The sequence below is a fragment of the Lampris incognitus genome, chromosome 11 (genome assembly GCF_029633865.1).
Source record: "Lampris incognitus isolate fLamInc1 chromosome 11, fLamInc1.hap2, whole genome shotgun sequence".
NCBI lineage: Eukaryota > Metazoa > Chordata > Actinopteri > Lampriformes > Lampridae > Lampris > Lampris incognitus.
Window position 1 is genome coordinate 26982360 of NC_079221.1, and position 13505 is coordinate 26995864.

Sequence of the window (13505 nt, forward strand, 5' to 3'; positions counted from 1 at the left end):
GTGTGTGTATGTGTGCGTGTGTGTGTGTACAAGTGATGCTGTGAGGTGAAGGTGTCATTCTGTGTTTCATTACTTTTCTATGGACCAGAACTCACAACTAGAGAACGCTTTGCTACTGCTACTGGAACCTCAATAGATCCCTAATAAACAGCCCACCGATGATGGGGAGGGAAAAGGTTATGTGCGTATGTGTAAGAGAGCGAGAGAAAACAAGGAAAACAAACCTTTGGCAGAAAAAAAGTTATTCAGAAAGTCAGCCAGGTTTCATTTAACTTAGTAAACATATCAACGTACTCATTTTATTTTTGCACAATTGGAATTTTAACATTTAACATTTCCGGCAATATGACACATCAAGAGCAATATATACAAGCCGACGTGATGAAACACCAGTTGTTTCCTGGACTTTTACCCACTGGACAGCACTTAACATCTCTCATAAGTCTTCGCCGTCATATTCTGAAGTCTTTCCCGGTCTGTCACCTTGGTGAAGGCCGTGATACATGAGGGACACATGCGGCGATGCTACAGCTGCACTAAAGGTCATTCTGTCTATGATAAAGCTCGGCAGAGGCAGTTGGGACTACATCAGTGTCGATATTTTAACCATGAGTGTCGATGATTTTTTGATGAGTTGTAACCCATGTTGTTCACTGGTATGTGTACGGTGCTGCGTTCGGCGGGCTTTCTACGCAACATTTAGCCGACTGAATTTCCCTGAGCAAAATACACGGCACCATGATGTCACAACATCTGAAATAAATACACCCCTGCACAATGCCCCGCTAAGGCAAACGCCCGTTACACCGTTTTGGATCCTTAAAAAAGGTCAGAGATCGCGACGAGGGTGTGGATTTTGTATCAATAAACATTTCGGCCCACCTCTCTGCTGGCAACACTTTTGTTGAGATGTGGGAGAAACTCTACAGTCGTTTTCAGAATTATTACTCATGCTTTTCAGGGTAATTTATATTTGGTTGCTTTACGCTTTTCAACTCGTCGAGAGACAAATCTGCCGGGCAACATCTAGCGTTTATGTTTCGTGAAAGGACTCCAAACTGTGGGAGACGACGCTGTCCAACATGGCGCTGATTCCAAACCAAAATAAACCAACCAACCAAAATGAAACAAAACTCTGAACATGAACAATGAACGGTTAGAAAAGGAAAAGTGTGCAGCATTTTTTGTTTTGTTTTTTTGGTCAAAACGGTGTCATTTCTTGTCAAATGAATGCTGATAAAAGTGTCAAGTAACCAAGTATGAATTAACATTATCTGCTCCTCGGCTTTGCTAGAAGGCGGTAGACCCCTTTCAGAAAACTGTCTGGCTGTCACGCAGATTAGGAGAGGCCCTATTGTCAAAAGTACCAGACCAGGGAGAGCACTTTCCAAAGTGCAGTCGGCATCATTCACGGACTGAGTAGGGAGGCTATCCAATTCCCCAAATCCTCTGCCAGTTTCAGGAGAAGCCGACTCGCTGGCGGACCTCTCGGAGGACCGGGGCGGCCAGTTCCCGAGCCCTGTGCGCCCCCCGAGCCAGGACTGCCTCCAGGTGTCCCCGGTCCGCCCTCAGCCTCTCCATTTCCTCCCTGACGGGCGTGAGCCTCTGGATCACAGCCTCTGCCACCAGCTGCTTGTAGGCCCCCGTGTCCAGCCCCTGGGCCTGGGACAGCGCCTCCTCCACGCTGACCATCGCCATGCTAGCATGGATGCTCACCAGATTGGACACACCCGGTCGCATCTCGGGGTCAAAGGTGACCTCAGAGGTGAAGTCAGTGACGGCCCGGCGGATCTTCAAAGCGATGTTGTCGGGTGAGTCGGTGAGGTTGATCGTGGCCATGCTCTGGGGGTCGGACTTGGACATCTTGGAAAAAGGGTCGCGGAGAGATTTGACCTTTCGTGTGGAGCCTGTGAAAATAGAATGAAGTGAGTATTCCTGTAAATATTACATAAAATATAATACAAATAAAATACGGAAGGATTTAAGCCTAGAGTAGATTTAGGCTTCATTGTCATAAAACAAATCTTTAAAACCGTTTGCCCGGTAGCCAAAATTCCTGTCCTGTGAGAATGACATACTAAATCACAGCTGTCGTAATTAAAAAAATGTCCTTGTTCTAGCGTTAAAAAAAAAATCAGAAATGTTCAATATTATTTTATGCATGCAGATCTTACATATTTGTGAATTGTATTTTTGTTTTGTTTTTTTGCACTAGGTACAGATAGATAACCCCCCCCCACAATTCCTTACTTAGCTGCAAATGAGATGTTGAGATATTTCCATGATCTTCCACAACAGATATAAAAAGACCTTTCTTTGGTGATGCTATATGTTCTCAGATTTGCTTTATTTTTAATGATGCGTTCGTGTTCTTGTATCTTAATGCTGCCTACCACCAAGACAAGTTCCTGGTAATGTGTAAACTTAGCTGGTCGATAAACTTGAACTTAAGTTTTCAGCCCCAGCTCACATTGTGCTCCACAACTTGAGGCAACAGGTTGTGACCGCCGGCGGGCTGCAATCTCTCACACGTTATGTCACTGGTGGAGTCGCTTAATGTGTGATGCCGCAAACTTCCTGGTGCTAAACTGTATAGTTTGTGTCGCAGTGCAAAAAGGAAAAACAACTCTGGTATGTGTGAGCGGTCCAATGAGTAGCAGGCTCAAGCGGTGTGAGGTGACATCAGAGGAAATGAGTTGTCTGGTGCGTTGCTGGTGGAGAGGGGGGGTGGAGATGTCTGTGTATCCCCTCATTCATCAACGCCATCTTTCCACCATCTTGAAAAAACCTCATTTTTTTTTCCATCTCATATGAGCTGTCCACATCCTTCCAACGTTTCCCCCCGTCTCTTCACCACTCTGCATCCTTCATCCTCCATCCTTTTGGCAAATTAATGGGGACGTCTTTGATTGGGTTTCAAAGAGACAGGTTGTGACTGGCAGCTCTCTCTGCCCTGCTCGGCCTTAGTGTTGCGGAGCGACGCCAAGTCGAAATGGAACAACGAAGAGAGTGGTGGTTGGTCTGAGCCAACACTCACACACACGCACACACAAGCACACACACACAAACAGAAGGCCATCTCAGTCTGAAGTTTTATTAATGTTACCAAAATGAATCAACTCTAGTATCATTTTGTTGTTTATATATAAACTTTTTGTTTTTCATATGCACACAGAAACACAAACACACACAGGAGCTAACACACACAGGAGCTAACACACACACACACACACACACACACACACACACACACACACACACACACACACACAAAGAATCTATAGCAAGATGGCTTTAAATGACCTAAAGCCATCTTGTGACCAATAAAATGACCCAAATCACCACTGTTTTTCAGGTGTGCATGCACACATGCATGCACAGATACGCACACACACAAACAAACAAACACACAGAGGGACCCAGGCAGACTCTACCATGTCTGAAGTCATCTTAAGGATATCCCCTCATCCAGTATCACTCCATTATTCAGATTTAAGGGGAAGGGAACAGTTCTTTAATCAAAGCAGCATCACACGCATGACTGGCTACATATTGTGCTTTTATGACACTGATTATTGAGGCCAATGAAACGAGGGGGAGTATCTGAGAGTGGGGGTCCGTAACTCGAACATGCAAGCCATGTGTGAGCGCATCTGGGCAGGCACCATGGTTATATGCCATTTATCAAGTGTGTGTGTGTGTGTGTGCGTGTGTGTGTGTGAAAAAGAGAGGATACATGTGGAAGTTACGCATGAAATGAATGCGTGCACGTTTTTGTTTGTTTGTGTGTGTGTGTGTGTGTGTGTGTGTGTGTGTGTGTGTGTGTGTGTGTGTGTGTGCGAGAGAGTGTGTGTGTACATGTGTTTATTTCTGTGAAAAAGAGGATATGTGTGGAAGTTACACATGAGATGAATGTCTGCATATGTGTGTGTGTGTGTGTGTCTTCTTACTAAGCAAGGCACGTGGCTCAGGAAACAGGTCTCCGTAGCGATGGTTGAAGATCCGAGCCAAGTCCTGAGCGAGCTCAAGGTGCTGGACCTGGTCCTCTCCAACGGGGACATGAGTGGACCTGCGCCACAGCCCAAAAAAAATGCAAGAAAGAAAATACCACCATGTTGTTATTGGACGACAAACACAATGACAGTGCATGCATCACCCTGAAAAATGTTATTCGCCCATGGGGAAGGCACTCGGGAGTCACAGCTGGTGCTATCCTTTGTTTTCGATTAGCAGCTCTGTAACTGTCACTTTCTGACAAACAATCCATTAGTTTGCCCTCTAATGCAATCCTGACAAGATATTATGTGATCATGTTTTCTCCATTAGCTGTTTTTTTCTCTTCAAAATAGTACCCTGAAAAAATGCATTTTGGTGGTTTGTCAGCTAGCAGAACACAACGCCATGCATGCCTTTACAGACAACGTGGCATAAATACAGCATCTGTGGCCCACATCAATATGTTCCTGTATGGTGGACGTACATAAAAACTCGGTAATCCAGGAAACTGGGGATGCACTAAAGTGGGCTAATATATCAGAGAAAGTCCAAAAATCAGACACCAAGAGATGCGTGCAACATGGATATAGTAGGTTGACAAGTGTGAAATACCATTGCTCCTCTTAAAACTAATCCCTTATATATCAAACGGGATGGAAGCCATTCAGCCAAAATGCAGATTACTGTGATCCACATGGAAGAATATGACACCTCTTAGGTAAAAATAATGAACTTTACCTCAGACAGAAGGGAACTCGGTACCGCCGAACAAGTTTTGCGCATGAAGACGTAATATTTCGATGGACACATGCACACGGACACGTGCGCACAGAAATAGAAACACACAACAATCACTATGTACAGATGCCTTAACACACGGATGTCAATAAAAACATGAAACAGGCGCACAAACACCTACAGACATAATAACCAGGCAGAGACGGAGAAACACACACACACAGATGGCTGCCGTGCAGCCACAGATATGAATCTCACTTGTAGAGGAGAATGTCAGCAGCCTGCAGGACAGGATACGTGTACAGACCCACACTGCCTTCATTTTTCTGCTTGCTCTTCATCTGGACGGGGGGGGGGGGGGGGGGATGGCGGTGAGCAGAGAGAGACAGGAAGTCACAAGTCGAGAGGTGATGAAGACGAGGAAGGAGAAAGAAACAAGGCAAAAGGCATGGTACGGCAGAGCATCAAGGAAGAGGGGGGGGGACACAAATGGGGAAGAAGAAATTAAACTGGATTGATTTTTTTTTTCACACCACAAAAAGGCAAATTTACAAGCCAAGACCTCTCAGACACACTGGGCACCGATGGGTTCACATATATTTTCCACCACGTTTGAGCTGAACTCATCTGTTGGGTAAACAAAAGGTGTTTTCGTACCGTTGGCTCATTCCTTCCCTCTCCATGTGTATTAAAACTGCATGTGGCCAGGGAAAATAACTGTAATTGTAAGACGTTTGAAAAGTCTGGCAGGTGGAAATAGACGACTAGGAGAAACAAACAATAAAACAAACAATAGGGATGCTGGGTAAACTCAGGAAACTCGGGAGAGTGGAAAAAGAAATGACCATGATTCTCGACTATTAAACCGAAGCTAAATGCGGACTTATAATATAAGTATGTAATGGCGAAAATGGAGTCAGCGTGAATCTGAAAAGCAAGTGAGATTCATGCGAGAGCTCCAACTTGTAATTCATCATTTAAGTATCTTACAGTACCTGTCCAAAGCTGCTCCATCTTGAGAGGATCACTTTTAATGAACATTTAAAAAAAAACGATTTCAGTCTGAAGGCGGCCCAGCAGAAAACGGTGGTGAGTCTGAAGCTGCGTGACACGGCGGCGCAAATCTGAGGCGAGGCTCATCCCCCTTTTAATTTACCATTTAATCATGTCCATCTGTGTAACACTAACATTAAATCTTAAAACAGCAGCCATGCTCGGTGATGATGAACCAGTCAGTTTAACAACTAGGCTGTCATGGCGGGGCACAACTCAGCTCCACATTCAGCCGTACAAAAATTATTTAGCAAAACTACAGCTGGCTTCAAAACGGAGCAAATAATCTTCAGGCTGCTTTACTGTGTGCATTTAAAGAACCATTATGAGATATCCCCCCCCCTTACGTCTTTAATCACAGATTGCCGAGCAAATGCGTGAATCAATTAATAGAATTAAAGCCAGCCAACCTGTGCCCTTGAACGCCTACACCTGTTTTCAACAAGAGTGCCTAACGCCCCACACCCGCCCGCCGTATGTCACAAGCCTAAGATGAGGAGATGTAACGTTCGCAGTGCCAACCTTCCACTGTGGGAGGTGTCGAAGACGAGGCATGCTGGTCAGACAGCCCAGGATCCAGGACAGCTCGACGTGCTCCGAAACCTGAGCAGCGGGAAAGAGGAGAGAGGGCAGGTATCACAACCCTAGGTTTCATTACACGATGTTATCAGGGAAATGCTGAGTCTTCTCCGGGTCCTGATGCATGCTGGATAATCCAGGTAGGGAAACCCCAGAAAGTTGAGTCAGTTCATCTGGACTCAACGTTTACTGAGAGAAATGTTTCATCACTCATCCAAGTGACGTCTCCAGATGAACCGATTCAACTTTCTGGGATTCTTCTCAGTGTAAATCTCTCCTCACACACACACACACACACACACACACACACACAGTATGGTGGTAGCAGATCAACAGACATATAGACAACCAAATAGATAAATAGATGAGATAAATAGAAATACAAATGAACTTCAAAGAAAGAAAAAAATCACACACACACACACACACACACACACACACACACACACACACACACACACAATTCAATTCTGAATATATGGAACAGAATTCCACTGTGACAAAGATGTGGACCAGTGTAGAGTGATGACTTCCTTTGAGTAGCTGGGGGGGGGTCGTCCAGGGGTGACCCCCTAGCGACTCCAAGTGGCAGTGATGAGAATTACCAGTCTGCCCCCTCCACACACACACACACACACACACACACACACACACACACACACACACACACACACACACACACACACACACACAAATTGCTTTTCTCCATTAGTCCATCATTGCTTATCAAGTGAACTCTGGGCTGGGTGTAGAGCCAAACAATGTGACTATCTATGCAATTAAGAAATACTGGATGGTGTGTGTGTGCATGAAAGAGAGAGCATCTAATGAGAAGGGCAGAGTTACTCTGTTTGTGTGTGTGTGTGTGTGTGTGTGTGTGTGTGTATGTGTGTGTTTAGCTAAATTTTTCCTCTGTCTGTGTGTGTGTGCATGTGTGCATTTATGTGTATAGCACTGAGAAATAACTGTGTTTTTATTAACCAACTCTGTTGTTTCCGTGTCTGTGTGCATATGTGCATGCGTTTGTCTTGCAATGCATGGGGTCACACATCAGAGTCCAGCGGAACGGCTCCGGTTTGCATCATGCTCCAACCATGCATGTGTCCTCCAACATGGGGCTGGAGCACAACAGGGGGGGAACCGTGCCAAAATGCTTTTGCCAGAAGAAAGGCAAAAAAAAAAAAGAAAGAAAGAAAGAAAAAAAGGCACAAAAAAAATCCTTCTGCTTCAGAGAATTAAAGTTTATAGGCACTGGCGATACCGGCGCAATCATCTCTCACTGCTTGAAAAGAATTCTGAGGAACGTGACGTAAACACTAGCTGGCGCACACATAAACTGGGGTTTCAGACCCGTGTGTGAGGGGGCCCAGAAATCATTGCACACAGGAGAGAGGACAAGAAATGGGACAGATGTCGGATGGACGATGGTTTGAAAGCAATAAAATTTGATTTTCGAAGGCTTGCGGAGGACAGGCGTTCCATTCACACCGCAGTCGATTTGTGTGTCTGTGGAGGAATGCACAGTGAGGACACTATCTCTGATGTTATGGGCCGTCCAGGCATCACGTTGACGTTGTCCTATTGTACAGGCTGTAACAGCACCTCCATGGGCAGATGTATCACCGGTCTTCGTGTTGGGGGGGAAGGGGGTGGGTGGAAGGACAGCTGACCGTGGGTACCACATGGTAAATCCACTTTGAAAGCCGGCAGCTCAGTGGATTTGTTCACGGTGTTCAAGTAACTAGGTTTGACTTCATCTTCGCCACACATCCACTTCATACACACGCAGATGAGCGAGCCGAGTCCCACGTGACAGAGGCCCGCACACACATACGTACAGTTGGTTGCAACTGTGCACTGCACTTCAGTTTAGACACTGGCGATTCTAGCTCGGCTCCATTTTTTTCGATGAAGTTGAGTGTTTTTTTTGGGCGACCATCATATTTTTACATGTGGAGCAAGCTTCAGCTGGTGTGTTCAACGGGAGGTCCTCCACACTGCCAAGTTATGTGGCATGAAGCTAAACAGGAGTAAAAATAGGGCTGGTTTTGTGTGTGTGCATTTGTGTGTGTGAGTACGAGAGTGTATATGCGTGTGTGTGTGTGTGCATAAAGTTGTAAAATACAGATGGACAAAACTATCAAAACACATATGGCATCAGCTGTGTCGCTCTTTTACACACATACACAAATACAGATGAGCGCGTGCGCACACACACACACACATCTTGCACGCACACACACACACACACACACACACACACACACACACATATCAAGCACACGTATACACGCACACACACACACATGCACGCACGCACGCACACACAAAAGATGGTCTAAAACTGGCAAAAACACACTTTTCTTGGGTATCAAGGGAAAACTAAACAGCTGTTCCGATTTCACTTTTCCTTCCTCGCCGTGCGTTTAACCCTGGAAAGTGGAATCTGTTGAAGTGCTGCATACGTTAAATCTATCATTAGCCCTCTTGGAGCCTTCATGTGGCCTCGGCTGGAGCTGACGGTGGTTTACGGTTGTGTGTGTTTTTGTACTCCATGTGAATTTGCAGAGCACACGGAGGAGATAAGAATCATTGGGTAAACATTTGCGATAAAATAAACGCTCAAAGATGGCCGCCGCTCCGGCTGACAGTCTTGATGACAAGTTTGGAAAGAGGCCAAAGAAATTCTTTAAATGCACACAATCGCATACACACCAACATATACACAAACAGGCTCACGTTCAAGATGTCGACGCATACACAAACACATATAAACGGGATGTGTTTTCAATCGAGCTATTTCAATGTGAATTTTAACTTGCAAAAATGAGAAGATAAACAGAAATGTCACAATGGGTTAAACGCAGAAGACAAATTCATTGTAAGAATACAATGTTGAATGAAAGTGGCCTTCATATATGTGTGTGTGTGTGTGTGTGTGTGTGTGTATATATATATATATATATATATATATATATATCATTAGCAGCTGATGAGTGTGCGATGCACAAAACAGGCCAGTACTGCAATGTATTAAAACTTTTTTTTCCTGTATCTGTGTTGATATTCTGCTCCTCATTAGTTGAGCATTTATAATGACACCATTGATGGTTTCGGAAAAAAAACCCGCTATATATATATATATATATATATATATATATATATAGCAAGCAAAATTTTATTTATATAGCACTTTTAAAAACATACAGTTACAACGTGCTTTACACGCCATACACAAAAAATAAATAAATACATAAAATAAATTGAATGATTATAAAATCATGGCATTGGGAGTAATAGACCAAGCTAAAAAATAAAACAGAACAGAAGTCAGGGGTGGGAATCTATAAAAAGGCTTGCCTGAAAAGATGTGTTTTTAGAAGCCACTTAAAACAGCCCAAAGATTCAGCAAATCTAATGGACTGGGGGTGATTATTCCAGAGGCTTGGGGCCAAGACCACAAAGTCGCTGTCACCTTTTGTTTTGCAGTTGGAGTGAGGAGATATATATATATATATATTAGGGCTGGGACTTTAACGCGTTAATTCGATAATTAATTATAGGAAAAATAACAGCGTTAAAAAAATTTAACGCATTTTATTTTTACACTCCAGTCAACACAGAACGCTTCTCAGTGCACTCGTTTCTGGCATACGGATTATACCGATGCACCGAGTGATGTCAGTCAAGTGGAAGGTGGAGTAGGTTAGGCTAACAAGTTAGTATGCTAACAACAGATGTGATGGACGATATGGATGACACCGCGTTGCTTAGCTCTGTGGATGGGAAATTTACGTTTAAAAACCGGTTGGATGGAAGCCTAGATAAGAGCACTGTTGTGTGCAGACTCTGCAACAAAGAGTTTGCATTCCACCGCAGTTATTCAGGCCTCCGGTACCACCTAAATGCGAAACACGTTGCAGCTAGTACGAACACCGGAGCTAACGCTAACGCTAGTGCTCCTAGTACAACCAAGCAGAGTCGCCAACCGACTCTCCACCAGATGACGGGTTTCAAAGCCAAGATGAGTAAGTCCATGTCTGATAAATTAACAAACTCACTGGCGAAATGGATTGCTGTGGACTGTAGACCACTTTCAGTGGTAGAAGATCAGGGGTTACAAAAAGTACTGTGTTTACAAAACAAACTTGTTTTGAACAAAACAAACAGGATCTTGTTGTTTAAACTTATGTATGTGTCTATTCATTGATTTAGTCATCTACCAAGACCTGTTTGAATTGAAAAATGTTGCTTCTGTTGTCAAATATCGATATATGATTAAAATGCGATTAATTATTTACAAAGCCCATAATTAATTCGATTAATTTTTTTAATCAAGTCCCACCACTAATATATATAGCGTTTTTTTCCCCCCGAAAACCATCAATGGTGTTAATAAAAGTGCTCAACAAATGAGGAGCGGAATGTTAAGATATACATATACAGATGTAGGGAAAAACTTTTAATACATAGCAGTACAAGCTTGTTTCGTGCGTCGCACACTCATCAGCTGCTAATGTGATTCAACAAAGAAAACACACAGTATACATTTCTTTGTTGAAAGAAATGTATACTGTGTGTACGTTTTTATTTACACACATATATATGCGCCCTGTGATGGTCTGGCGGCCTGTCCAGGGTGTCTCCCCGCCTGCTGCCCAATGATTGACTGCTGGGATAGGCTCCAGCATCCCTGCGACCCTGGGTAAGGACAAGTGGTTTGGATAATGGATGGATATATCTATATATGTGTGTGTGTGTGTCTACTATTTAACCCAAATATTGCAGAAAGGTTTTCACACTTGGTTGTGGAGATCAGCACATGAATGTGATGTCAACAGAACTTTTGAATTTCTCAAGTGGTAATACTTGTGTTTCGATGACATCGTCCTATAAAACAAGGTCATAGTCTTGTGTTGAATATGGGGGTCAAGCATGTTGAGAGTTCTTGAAAATGTTCAAGATCCTAAAATCTCATTTCCTACAGCTTTAAGATACTTTATAAGACTAGAGTGGAATGGGTTTTTTTTTTAAGTTTTGGGTGAATTTGAGTTTTAATGAACACATAGTAATGATGACCAACTTATCTATCCATCCATCCTCAAACAACCCAGCCCCAATGTAAGCACACCCCTAGACATCCACTCATGCATTCATCTGCATATTTCCTAAGGTTTTGTCCAACCATTCATTAATTCATCAATTCTCCCACCAAACCGTTACACATCTCTCATCCAAGCCTCATGCGTTCCCTTGTAAACCAAATCTATCCAGCCATCCCACTCCAGTCCACTCCACTGACCCACCCATATTCGTACCCACCTGAGACTGTTGGAAGAGGATAGACTGCTCTGGGTCAATGCCGCAGGCCAGCAGGCTGGCTGCCATGTCCAGTATGTTGGCCCTCAGCTGGCCCGGGTCCTGTGGCTGAGTGATGGAGTGGAGGTCCACCACGCTGTACAGCACCGAAGGGTACTGGCTCTGCAGGGCCACCCAGCTCTCCAGAGCCCCCAGGTAGTTCCCCAGGTGGGGCACCCCTGTTGGCTGGATCCCTGAGAAGACCCTCCCATCTCCCGGAGGCTCCTGGGAAAATGTGGTTATAGTTTAGTTGGTTCACAAAAACATGCAAGAAGTTGAAAACATGGGGGGGAAAAACAGATGCATACAATTCAATAGTGAACAGATGAAACACAGAGAGAGAGAGAGAGAGAGAGAGAGAGAGAGAGAGAGAGAGAGAGAGAGAGAGAGAGAGAGAGAATTCAAGGGGTGTCAAGCCCAAAACAAAACACAAACAAGTGTTTACAAGGAGAGAGACAAACTGAAGTGGGCATCAGAGACGACAAAATTTAAAATGATAAAAAAAGAAAGTTGAGAGCTTAGAGAAACAACACAGAAGACAATGGATGAAAGCAGTGAAAGAAGCAGGTAATGCTGCCGGGCACGATGGACCCACCTCTGAACTGTAACTAAAACAACGCTTTCCCCATGAAAGCAGCCAGTGTAAGTTGGAGGAAGCAACATCTGGAACACTGGCAGTGCAGCAATCATTAGTAAATTAATAAAACAATAAATAAATTGATGAATATCCTTCCATCCATTATCTGAACCGCTTATCCTGCTCTCAGGGTCGCTGGAGCCTATCCCAGCAGTCATTGGACAGCAGGCGAGGAGACACCCTGGACAGGCCGCCAGTCCATCACACAGGGCCGACATACATACACACATACATTCATACCTAGGGACAATTTTAGTATAGCCGATTCACTGGACCTACATGTCTTTAGACTGTGACAGGAAACCCAGGCAGACACGGGGAGAACACGCAAACTCCACACAGAGGACAACCTGGGATGACCCATCAAGGTTGGACTACCCTGGGGGCTCGAACCCAGGACCTTCTTGCTGTGAGGCGACCGCACTAACCACTGCGCCACCGTGCCACCTTAAATGAATGAATAAATGTGGAAAAAATAAAGAGTCAAAAACAAAACACATTCAGAATGGTACGGTGAGGTCCGTGGTGGTGTAGCGGTCTAAGCATCGGCTTTGTGTCGATGCAGTTGCCCACTGGGGACCGGGGTTGGTGCCTCGGTCTCGTCAGATCCGACTATGGCAGGAATCGATGAAGCAGCAATAATTGGCAATGCTGTCTTCAGGAGGGGGGCAGAGGCGGCTTGTGTTCATCACATGAATGCGTCTCTGGGTGTGTCGGAAAAAGCAGAGGTTCGGCCTGGATTCACCTTGTCACGAAAGTGGCGAGGCGTCTCCTTCGAGACTGCCTGCCGGAGACATGCAGTTGGCGAATGCATACAGTATGAGGGTGGGAGTTTGAACTAGAATAGGGAGCAATTGGCCACTACATTGGGAGAAAAAGGGAAAAATCAGAAATAAATGTTTTTACGTATGTATAAAAGAATGGTACGGTGATAAATCTGTTAATTTCTGCAAAACAAAATGTATAAAATGCTTTATTTTTTTCCATGTAATTTTAATTCACTTTCAAGATCATTTTCACCTTTACTCATTCATATACAGTATTTCTCAATGAATTTCTTTATTTATCTCCACTATTTCTCCATTTCCTTCTGCATTCCCTGGCGGGCAAACTGTCAATCAACCTGTTTTGCTCCGCCTACTAT

The 13505-nt window shown here is 44.2% G+C and overlaps 1 protein-coding gene across 1 annotated transcript; it reads right to left on the reverse strand.

Annotated features, from left to right (window-relative positions):
• Positions 1–344: 344 nt before the first annotated feature.
• On the reverse strand, positions 345–11943 carry wars2 (tryptophanyl tRNA synthetase 2, mitochondrial). Its single transcript, XM_056290000.1, has 5 exons — positions 11689–11943; positions 6310–6390; positions 4993–5075; positions 3951–4069; positions 345–1907 (listed from the first exon to the last, which is right to left on the reverse strand). The coding sequence occupies exons 1-5, from the start codon at positions 11752–11754 to the stop codon at positions 1459–1461; spliced, it is 798 nt and encodes a 265-aa protein (XP_056145975.1). The 5' UTR covers positions 11755–11943; the 3' UTR covers positions 345–1458.
• Between the last annotated feature and the right edge of the window lie 1562 nt (positions 11944–13505).

Coding starts and splice junctions, on each gene's coding strand:
- wars2 (XM_056290000.1), bottom strand. CDS start 11,754: ATGGCAGCCAGCCTGCTGGCCTGCGGCATTGACCCAGAGCAGTCTATC. Junction 4,070..4,992: donor GCTGACATTCTCCTCTACAA/GTGAGATTCATA, acceptor GCTGTGGCGCAG/GTCCACTCATGTCCCCGTTG. Junction 1,908..3,950: donor TGAGCCACGTGCCTTGCTTA/GTAAGAAGACAC, acceptor CTATTTTCACAG/GCTCCACACGAAAGGTCAAA.